At 43.3% G+C, this 11,567-nt stretch overlaps 1 protein-coding gene across 1 annotated transcript; it reads right to left on the bottom strand.

Annotated features, from left to right (window-relative positions):
* Nucleotides 1-3,211: 3,211 nt before the first annotated feature.
* On the bottom strand, nt 3,212-11,353 carry LOC137383017 (immunoglobulin lambda-1 light chain-like). Its single transcript, XM_068055606.1, has 3 exons — nt 11,246-11,353; nt 10,780-11,130; nt 3,212-3,742 (listed from the first exon to the last, which is right to left on the bottom strand). Exons 1-3 carry the CDS (start codon nt 11,295-11,297, stop codon nt 3,417-3,419), a joined length of 729 nt encoding a protein of 242 aa, XP_067911707.1. The 5' UTR covers nt 11,298-11,353; the 3' UTR covers nt 3,212-3,416.
* Between the last annotated feature and the right edge of the window lie 214 nt (nt 11,354-11,567).

Raw genomic sequence — 11,567 nt, 5'->3', positions numbered from 1 at the left:
ATTTGAAATATGTTTAAAATGAACTTACACTGTAAGTTTACTGTTGGCGCCAAGAGTTTTCTTGCCAGGGAATAACGCGGCTAGATTTTAAAGCTCCCAAGATGTTTTATCTGTATCACACGGCACACTACGGCCACAAACGCTGTCCTAATATGTATTCAATTAATTAAATATATGTTGGTCTCTGTTCGGGATGGCTTAAAAACTGAAACATGTGAACGCATCACAATTAAGTTTAAGTCGGTTCAGTGGAGGTAAATCTGACTTTATGCAATAGTGTAAAACAGGTCGTAGTGAGTGGGTAGCCTGTTTTAGATCTCTTCCGATTTTTATTTAAATTGAGGTCAATGGAAATAAAAGCCGTGAGAGCTGTAAAATGGGCGGTCGATTCACCGACATCTGCTTACATGATGGCACAAAGTCAAGACATATCGCAGTGTCTTTGAAGAAACCAGAGAACTAGAACTGGCAAATAACAAGGTGCCCAAAGCAAGATACTGATATTTTGAAATATGTATGGAGCAAAGTAATCCATTCATCATGTACAGTGGATTGATGCAATACGAATGCTAACGTTATGAAAAAAACCTGTGCTTCAACCAAAGCGGCTGCCCAACACTACTAAACTTTTTTAAAAAAAAGATCCGCAGGAATCATTGGTCTCCCTCCATCCAGCTTCATTTGATCAAATCACAGAAAAGAACGCGGTGTTTTTGGTGAGCGGTTTTAACCCGGGAGCTGTGGAGATTGAGTGGACTGTAGATGGCAGCGTGAGAGCGAATGGTGTTGAGAGCAATCAGATTAAAGGCCTGCTACCTGACCCGAACCTGACGGGACCCAACGACATGTGTCGGGTTCGGGTCGGGTCGGTCGCTCTTGTGGGTCCGGCTTTCGGGTCCGGGTCGGACACGCACAGCATTTTGCTCTGCTGGCAGGTGTCAAAAGTTGAAAAGACTACCTGAGCTGGGAGTCCAGGATATCAAGGAGGGAAACTCTGAGTCTGCGCAGTGAGCGAGTGAGCATCTTTATGACGTCATCACGCTCATGCTGCAGCTTCCTGCAGATTGGGAGTAGGAATGTAAAGTGAACATTCCGGTGGTCGGGTGGGGCTCAGGTCGGAGTCAGGTCGGGCGCGGGAAAAAATGGAGGGACTGAGGCGGGTCGGGTTCGGCTCGGGTTTTTGTTCGTGACCTGAGGTTGGCCTTTTAGTCGGATCCAGCAGGAAACGGACAACTCGTTCAGTGTGAGCAGTTATCTGACTCTGCCAGCCTCAGAGTGGAACTCACACGAGTTTTAATCCTCTGTGATTAAACACGGGACTCTAGCAAACCCGCGTCAAAGAAGTATCGCGAGATTCAGCAGTGTCTGATTCGGAAACTGACTTCACCCGCTGAGAAAGTTTCTTCATCCCTATTCATTTTTTTAATGTCATAAAGCGGGTAGAAATTTATTGCACTTCGGATATTTAAAAAAAACACAATTGTATTTGAAACATCCTCCTTTAAGACGTGCTAATTTTAAGTAATCTTCGATCGAAGGATTGGCGGTGTTGAAACTTCAGTGTTAATTAATCTTAAATTATTTCATCCAAAGACGTTAATTAGAAGGTATATATATGATCATTACATCCTAAGTAATTTCTTACAGCTAATCTATTCCAACACAGCTCGTGAATAAAATTTTTAATCTAACCTCAATACAGTTTTTCGTGTCTTTTATTTCTGATACAGTATAAGTCAAACCTATAATCCACGCTTTTTTATGCTGTATTGTTTCTTCTGTAATATTAAAGCTTACAGAATAAAGACTGTGCAAAGTTATCCAAAAAAAAAATAAAGCTGTGTGTGACTGACCTGTTGATACAGTGGTCACACGCTGGCGAATACACACACACACGTTCACTCGAGGGTTGACTGTTGTTGGTTTAATGCGTTCAGCAGTATTTTCCAGTAGATAGGGATTGAATTTGGTTTTGGGTGAAAGAAGCTCATAACAACGGAAAGGCAAGTGGAAAGGTTTAGGAAGGGAATTCTAGCCCACAGAGCCCCGAGGGCTGAACGCACAGCTGCCAGTGGTGAGGCGAAGTGAGTTTTGGGATATACAAGAAGTCATCTTAGAGCAACGTCGAGTTCTTGGAGTGTTATGGGGCATCGCACACAGCGGGGCAACTTATCCTAACATCGCCGGAAAGGCACTGCGATTTTCTCATTTGGCACCTATTGACTAGACACCATTGATGGCGACGAGCCCGATGTTTAATGCAGAACTGGCTGTTTATTGCGATAAAGGCTTGAAGCCTACACAGGGATGGAAAGTCCCATCGTATGCCAACCTGAAAGGTAACATGGAATACGGGTAGGAGGATTTTCAGGTGTTGTAGTGGAAATGCGATAAGTATTTTTCTCCACGCCATTCTTATACCTGCCTTTCAGTATTTTGCAGTTAGGATTAAGAATGCATAAATGAGAAGCTGCATTGTTTCGGCGTCAGTGTAACATAGGAAGGTAAGACGAGCAATTTCACGTTCTTTTCTGGGACAAGTGGCTTACAAGTGGGAGAGTTGAATACTGTGAGACGCTGGAGTTGCTACCATTTAAGAAACGGCCGTAATTTCAATACAATCTATGCAAAGACGGCCAGGCCTCTGATACTTCTATAAATGTGAGTTACTCCTTGCTTTATTTGAAGGCTTCAAACAGCATTGGAAATATTTCAACTTTCTGCTTTTTGGGCAAATTCCACAATTAAATTAAACCACAAAACTAGTTCAAATTCAATCTGGGAAAATACAATAGTAGGGAATTTCATTATTGTGATTTATCGGATTGTTAACGCTAAATCACAGAATATATAAGTATTGACATATGTTCTAATTGTATTCTGTTACTGTTTTATATAGATTTTCTAGGTCCTGCTTTGATCCATGTTAAAGTTAAATCAAAAGTGTTAAATGCAAACTCACCGTTTATTTAAAAAAAAGTTGACATTAAATGCCCATTGTGTGAAAAAGTGAGGCTGCGTTAATTTTATGTTTGGTTTCTGCTTGCGCTAGCTATTAACTAAAATGCAATAACGATTATACACCAAATCAAGTTGAATATTTAAAATATTCAATAGCGCAATGCCTTTAAAAAGCTATAGTTATCAATGGCTATCGGTGCTAAACTGAATCACTTATCCCCAACGGTTCACTTACAAAACACACCACAGCTAACAAATGAATATAATTATTTATTAAGCAAATGTCTCTATGTCACAATTACAGTTTTTCAGGTAACTGCCAGAACCTGAAAAGATTTGAGTCACTATTCTCGGCCAGGCGATTACAAATAGAAAGAAACGCATTGTGAATAGTTAAACCCCTTCTTCGACCATAAACGCTAGGAATGAAAGTAGGCGCCAAGGTTTTCAATACACTAACAGCCTGATCTCTTGATACTTTGCTTGACTTGAGACCCGATAGACTCATGTGTAACACCACAGGTGTACACTTCATGTGAGTTCCACTCGGTGGCGGTCAGGGTCAGATAACTGCTCACACTGTACGTCTGATCGGTGTCCCGCACAGCTCGAGTCGTCTGGACACCATTCTTCGTGATCTTGCCGTCTACGCTCCACGAAACTTTCACCGAATCAGGATAAAAATGATCCACCAAACAGACCAGGGTCGCCGCCTTTGCTGCAGAGATCTGATCGGACGCCGGCGGGATAAGGGATACCGAAGGGCTGGAGGACTCTCGGTCTGTCATGAAAAGGATTGTCTTTATTAAAGAAAGTTACTGCAATCGGTTAATACATATTGCTCACACATATAATGAAACTCTTTGCTCAGTGGCAGCATTCTCGGCCTCTGAGTCAAGTCTCTGAGTCAAGTCAAGTCTCACCCAAAGACTTGAGCAGAAATTATAGGCTGATCTACCAATGCCAATTACCAACGTAAGGGAGTGCCACAATGGACGAAATGCAGTCAGGATGAGACGTTAAGGTGTCGTGAAATAGCCGTCTCAGGTGACTGTAAAATATCCTAGGGCATGATTTCGAAGAAGAATGTCTAAACCAATATTTATCCCTCAACCAACGTCAGTAAAACAGATGATCTGGTCATTATCACATTGCAGTTTGTAGGACCTTGTTGTGCCCAAATTGGCTGCCGAATTTCCAAATTACAACAGTGACTACACTCCAAAAGTGCTTAATCTGTTGGGAAGCAATTCTCAGAGACCGCGAAAGGCGCTATATAAATGCAAGATCTTTCTTTCATTTTCTTCTTTAAATTACAGTAAGGATGAATTAATTTAATCACATTCTTTGAATCGAATTGCCGGACGCTCTACTGTCAATTTGTCGTCTTTCTATTGAACAAAATAATACAATTGAGAGCCAGGCTGAATGTAGAAGGTTCAGAGGGGAAGTGAAAAAACAAATATGGGAAGAAGAGTTTTAGAGACTGGCAACTAACATAAAAGGGAATCTAAAAGTTTTCTACAGGCATATAAATAATTAATGGCTGGTAAAGGGAAGAGTGGGGCCGATTAGGGACCTAAACGGCGACTTATGCAAAGGATCAGAAGGCATGGTTGAAGTACTAAATGAGTACTTTGCATCTGTATTTACCAAGGAAGAAGATGCAGCCCAAGTCATAGTGAAAGAGGAAGTAGTTGAGACACTGGATGGTCTGAAAATTGAGAGATAACAGATATTAGATCAGCTGGCTGTACTTAAAGTTGGAGACTCAACAGGACCAGATGAGCTGCATCGAAGGATACATATGGTGGAAATTGCAGAGGCACAGGCCATAAACTTCCAGTCCTTCTTAGATGCAGATATGGTGCCAGAGGACTGGAGAATTGCAAATGTTACATCCTTGTTCAAAAAAGGGTTTAAGGACAAGCCCAGCAATTACAGGCCAGCCAGTTTAATCTCCGTGGTGGGAAAACTTTTAGGAGCAATAATTAAGGATAAAATTCATAGTCACTTGAACAAATGTTATTAGTTAAGGAAAGCCAGCATGGATTTGTTAAGGGCAAATCATGTTTAACTCACTTGCTTGAGCTTTTTGATGAGGTAAAAGAAAGGGTTGATAGGGTTCATGCAATTGATGTGATGTATTTGGACTTCCAAAAGGCATTTGTTAAAATGCCACTTAACAGGCTTGTCAGCAAAGTTAAAGCCCATGGAATAACAGGGAGAGTAGCAGCATGGATACAAAATTGGCTGAGTCACAGGGAACAGAGAGTAGTTGTGAATGGTTGTTTTTTGGACTGCAGAATGGTATATAGTGGGGTTCCCCAGGCGTTTTTCTTAATATATATTAATGGTCTACACTTGGGTGTATGGGGCACAATTTCAAAATTTGTGGATGACACAATGCTTGGAAGTATTATGAACTGTGAGGTGGATAGTGAGAAACTTCAAGAGAACAAGGCTGGAGGAATGGGTGAAAAAGTGACCAATGAGATTTATTACAGAAAAGTGTGAAGTGATATATATTGGTAGGAAGAAGGAGGAGAGGCAATATAAATTGAAGGGTACCATTCTAAAGGGGGTGCCAGAGCAGAAAGATCTGGGGGTATATGTGTACAAATCATTGAAGATTGCAGGGCAGGTTGAAAAAGCAGTTAATAAATCATACAGGATCCTGAGTTCCATAATTTTTTTGAAATTCATTCATGGGATGTGGGCATCGCTGGCTAGGCCAGCAGTTATTACCCATCCCTAATTGCCCATGAGAAGGTGGTGGTGAGCTGCCTTCTTGAACCACTGCAGTCCGTGTGGAGTAGGTACACCCATAGTGCTGTTAGGAAGGGAGTTCCAGGATTTTGACCCAGCGACAGTGAAGGAATGGCAATATAGTTCCAAGTCAGGATGGTGTGTGACTTGAAGGGGAACTTGCAGGTGGTGGTGTTCCCATGCATTTGCTGCCCTTGTCCTTCTAGTTGGTAGAGGTCGCAGCTTTGGAAGGTGCAGTCTAAGGAGCTTTGGTGCATTGCTGCAGTGCAACTTGCAGATGGTACACACTGTTGCCACTGTGCGTCAGTGGTGGAGGAAGTGAATGTTTATACATGGGGTTCCAATCAAGCAGGCTGCTTTGTCCTGGATGGTGTCGAGCTTCTTGAGTGTTGTTGGGGCTGCACCCATCCAGGCAAGTGGAGAGTATTCCATCAAACTCCTGACTTGTGCCTTGTAGATGGTGGACAAGCTTTGGGGAGTCAGGAGATGGGTTCCTCGCCGCAGGATTCCCAGCCTCTGACCTGCTCTTGTAGCCACGTTATTCATATGGCTACTCCAGTTCAGTTTCTGGTCAATGGTAGCCCCGAGGATGTTGATAGTGGGGGATTCAGTGATGGTAATGACATTGAATGTCAAGGGGAGATGGTTAGATTCTCTCTTGTTGGAGATGATCATTGCCTGGCACTTGTATGGCGCATATGTTACTTGCCACTTATCAGCCCAAGCCTGGATATTGCCCAGGTCTTGCTGCATTTCTACGCAGACTGCTTCAGTATCTGAGGAGTCCTGAATGGTGCTGAACATTGTGCAATCATCAGTGAACATCCCCACTTCTGACCTTATGATTGAAGGAAGGTCATTGATGAAGCAGCTGAAGATGGTTGGGCCTAGGACACTATCCTGAGGAATTCCTGCAGCGATGTCCTGGAGCTCAGATGATTGATCTCCAACAACCACAACCATCTTCCTCTGCGTTAGATATGACTCCAACCAGCAGAGAGTTTTCCTCCGATTCCCATTGATTTCAGTTTTTCTAGGGCTCCTTGATGCCATACTCGGTCAAATGCTGCCTTGATGTCAAGGGCAGTCACTCTCACCTCCCCTCTTGAGTTCAGCTCTTTTGTCCATGTTTGAACCAAGGCTGTAATGAGGTCAGGAGCTGAGTGGCCCTGGCGGAACCCAAACTGAATGTCACTGAACAGGTTATTGCTAAGCAAGTGCTGCTTGATGGCACTGTTGATGACACCTTCCATCACTTTACTGATGATTGAGAGTAAACTGATGGGGCAGTAATTGGTTGAGTTCAACTTGTCCTGCTTTTTGTGTACAGAACATACCTGGGCAATTTTCCACATTGCTGGGTAGATGCCAGTGTTGTAGCTGTACTAGAACAACCTGGGTAAGGGCGCAGCAAGTTCTGGAGCACAGGTCTTTAGTACTATTGCTGGAATATTGTCAGGGCCCATAGCCTTTGCAGTATCCAGTGCCTTCAGTCGTTTCTTGATATCACCCAGAGTGAATCGAATTGGCTGAAGTCTGGCATCTGTGATGCTTGGGACTTCAGGAGGAGGCCGAGATGGATCATCAGCTCAGCAATTCTGGCTGAAGATTGTTGTGAATGCTTCTGCCTTATCTTTTGCACTGATGTGCTGGGCTCCCCCATCATTGAGGTTGGGGATATTTGTGGAGACACCTCCTCCTGTTAGTTGTTTAATTGTCCACCACCATTCATGACTGGATGTGGCAGGACCGCAGAGCTTAGATCTGATCTGTTGGTTGTGGGATCGCTTAGCTCTATCTATTGCATGCTGCTTACGCAGTTAGGCATGCAAGTAGTCCTCTGTTGTAGCTTCACCAGGCTGACACCTCATTTTGAGGTATGCCTGGTGCTGCTCCTGGCATGCCCTCCTGCACTCTTCATTGAACCAGGGTTCGTCTTCTGGCTTAATGGCAATGGTAGAGTGGGGGATATGCCGGGCCATGAGGTTATAGATTGTGGTTGAGTACAATTCTGCTGCTGCTGATGGCCCACAGTGCCTATGGATGCCCAGTTTTGCATTGTTAGATCTGTTCGAAATCTATCCCATTTAGCACTGTGATAGTGCCACACAACACGATGGATGGTATCCTCAATCTGAAGGTGGGACTTCGTCTCCACAAGGTCTGTGCGATGGTCACTCCTACCAATACTGTCATGGACAGATGCATCTGCGACAGGCAGATTGGGGAGGACAAGGTCAAGTATGTTTTTCCCTCACCACCCTCCGCAGACCCAGTCTAGCAGATATGTCCTTTAGGATTTAGCCAGCTCGGTCAGTAGGGGCACTACCGAGCCATTCTTAGTGATGGACATTGAAGTCCCCCACCCAGAGTAAATTCGGCATCCTTGCCACCCTCAGTGTTTCCTCCAAGTGGTGTTCAACATGGAGGAGTACTGACTCATCAGCTGAGGGAGGGTGGTAGGTGGTAATCAGCAGGAGATTTACTTGCCCATGTTTGACCTGATGCCATGAGACTTCATGGGGTCCAGAGTCGATATTGAGAATTCCCAGGGCAATTCCCTTCCGACTGTATACTACTGTGCCACCACCTCTGCTGGGTCTGTCCTTCTGGTGGGACATGACATACCCGGGGATAGTGATGGCAGTGTCTGGGACATTGGCTGTAAGGTATGATTCCATGACTAGTTGCTTGACATCTCTCCCAACTTTGGCACAAGCCCCCAGATGTTCGTAAGGAGGACTTTGTAGGGTCAACAGGGCTGGGTTTGCCGTTGTCATTTCCGGTGCCTAGGTTGATGCTGGGTGGTCCATCTGGTTTCATTCCTTTTAATTGACGTCCTAGCCATTAGATACAACTGAGTGGCTTGCTAGACCATTTCAGAGGGCATGTAAGAGTCAACCACATTGCTGTAGGTCTGGAGTCACATGTAGGCCAGACCAGGTAAGGACAGCAGATTTCCTTCCCTAAAGGACATCAGTGAACCAGATGGGTTCTTACAACAATTGAAAATGTTTTCATGGCCGTCATTAGACTCACATTTTTAATTCCAGATTTGTTAATTGAATTCAAATTTCACCTTCTGCTGTGGTGGGATTCGAACCCATGTCCCCAGAGCAATACGCTGGGTCTCTAGGTTACTAGTCCAGTGACAATACCACTACGCCACCACCTCCCCTATTAAATAGCATAGCGTTTTTAAAAAAAGGAAGTTACAATAAACCTGCACAAAACACTTGTTCCGCCTCAACTGGGGTACTGTGTCCAGTTCTGGGCACCACACTTTTGGAAGGATGTTAAGGCATTGGATAGGTTGCAGAAAGAATTCACGAGAATGGTTTCAGGGATAGGGAACTTCAGTTACGTGGACAGCTTGGAGAAGCTGGGGCTGTTCTCCTCAGAAAAGAGATTAAGAGGAGATTTGATAGAGATGTTCAAAATCATGAGGGGTCTGGACACAGTGGAAAGAAACTGTTCCAGTTGGTGAAAGAATTCAGAACCAGAGGACGCTGATTTAAGGTGATTAGCGAAAGAAGCAAAGGCGAGTGAGTGGGTGGAATCTGGCTGAGAATGTGGTGGAGGTAGATTCAATCAACGCCTTCAAAAGAGAACTGGATAATTATCTGAAGAGAAAATAATTGCAGGTGTAAGGGGAAAAGGCGGGTAGAGGGGGTGGGAATAGATGAGTTACTCTTGCAGAGAGCCGCACAGACACGACGGGCTGAATGGCCTCTTTCTGTGCTACAACCATTCCATGACTCTATGAAAACTAAAATCGATATTCTCAGCATCACCCACGGAAAATCCTTTCTTTATAAACAGATTTCCTATGTCTTTACATAGAGTAGAAAGGGGAAATGTTCCCACACAAAGAAAATTAAGATGAGTACGCGCGTCACACAACTTTTTAATTCTGAAGAATCATTATCTTCAAATATTGACTAACATGCTGCTGCAAAAGAACTCGGGGATGATGATCACAGAGAGGAGTAAAATGTTTCTGCCTTAAAGACTATTACATTAAAAATATGTAAAGGTGGTAAAGTATGCTTTACGCCGTTTCTACAGCGTTGACGCCAACGGCACCGCAATAAATCCGGGAAAAAAACGAAGTGAAAATGTTATCCTTTTGTGTGTATCATGCTAATATTTGCATACAGAGCTTCAACTTTTAGCTAAAATCAAAATCATTTTGTAACACTGATACCGAATAATATGCGGAAGGCAGAAAATAGTTATTTCCAACATTTAATTTATAGTTTTAACGATTTAGAAGGGCGAAAAACCCAGCCTCCCCATATCGTTTGTTACCTGTACATCTGTACACACGCACTTAAATTATATATAAAATAGTAGCCATAAGATCTCTGTGACCTTTTATATATCGAAAGTCCAAATGGTAAAATAAAAAGGACAACAGCCAACGTCAAGTTAACGCAAGTTAAAATGATTTCGCTACGCGTAGTGTACAGAGGAAACCTTTCGGCTGGGGTTATCAAAAGTTTGTCTTGAACTCGGTGTTACTTTTGGAATTTTAGAGAAGCTCCTGATGATTATTACACTGGAAATTCAAAATCAACATGCTTCAGTGATCACATTAAAATTTCTCAATGCACCAGGAATTAAGGGCGGCACAGATATGCTTCCTCTCGCTCTCTCTCTCTCTATTGCTCTCTCTTTCTCTATGTCTCTCTGTACCTCTTCGTCTATCTCTTCGACTCTCTTTTTGCACATTCGCTATGAGTGGGACACTTTCAATTTTGTTTTTAAACAAAGATAATTACAATCCACGAATTAATTCTATTGTGCACTATCTTTGCTCGAAGGGTTAAACTAATGCTGTTTTCCTTTACTATTTGCAAATGTGATTGTTCTATATCCCTAATAAACCATTGTTTAAACGTTGGTTACAACATACAGCATCGATTGCTTCATCTGCTTCATATTATTACATTAATGGTCCAAATGAGAATGTATTTGACTACATGTGTGGCATAAAGAAAAAAATAATATCCATTGTACAGAATGAATCAAATAAAAGTTACTTACTCAGAACAGTCAGTTTGGTCCCTCCACCGAAGTGAAGCACGTCGCTGCTCCACCAACCACAATAATAGTCGGCGTCGTCCTCCGGTTGAACACCGCTGATGGTCAAATATGCGGCGTTGGTTGACGATTGACTCCTTCCGGAGAATCGATCAGGAATCCCGGAGTCTTTGCTATCACCGTTTCGATCATGATAGAGTAGCAATCGGGGAGCAGTCCCGGGTTTCTGCTGGTACCATCCTATGTTAGAGTTTCCCAAGCTCGCACCAGACACGCTGCAGCTGATTCTAATCGTTCCTTGCGGCGCGACGGTTACCGATTGTGGTTGAGTTAATGTAATCTGCGCGTTTGAACCTATCAGAGTTGGAAAAATATTAGAGCTTCATATGACCAATATCGTCATCGTAGATCTCAATACAACAAAACGTTACTCACAATGAAACCAACGAAACGTTTGTTGAATACTTACAGACTGCGAAAATTATCAGCGTTGTGATGACACGCACCCACTTGGACATCATGATTGCAGTTTGATTCAGAAACGCCGGCAGATTGCAGCAGAAGATATTAACCTTTACTAGGCTCCCCTTGCCTTATCAGTGTGATGAACGAGGGCGTTTTACCACGTGGTGCTTAATTATGCAAATTAGGGTTGACGTTCCAAGCTCCAGTCGAGCAATGATGACCACGTCCAACCCTCCACGTCACAAGACTTCCAAACTGAACAAGGCGACATTGGATAACAGAACAGATCTATATTGGGATGTTGCACATCCCGCACAGGATTTATT

This window comes from Heterodontus francisci, chromosome 23 (assembly GCF_036365525.1).
Source record: "Heterodontus francisci isolate sHetFra1 chromosome 23, sHetFra1.hap1, whole genome shotgun sequence".
Classification (NCBI taxonomy): Eukaryota; Metazoa; Chordata; class Chondrichthyes; order Heterodontiformes; family Heterodontidae; genus Heterodontus; species Heterodontus francisci.
This window is presented reverse-complemented; position numbering and strand designations above follow the sequence as displayed.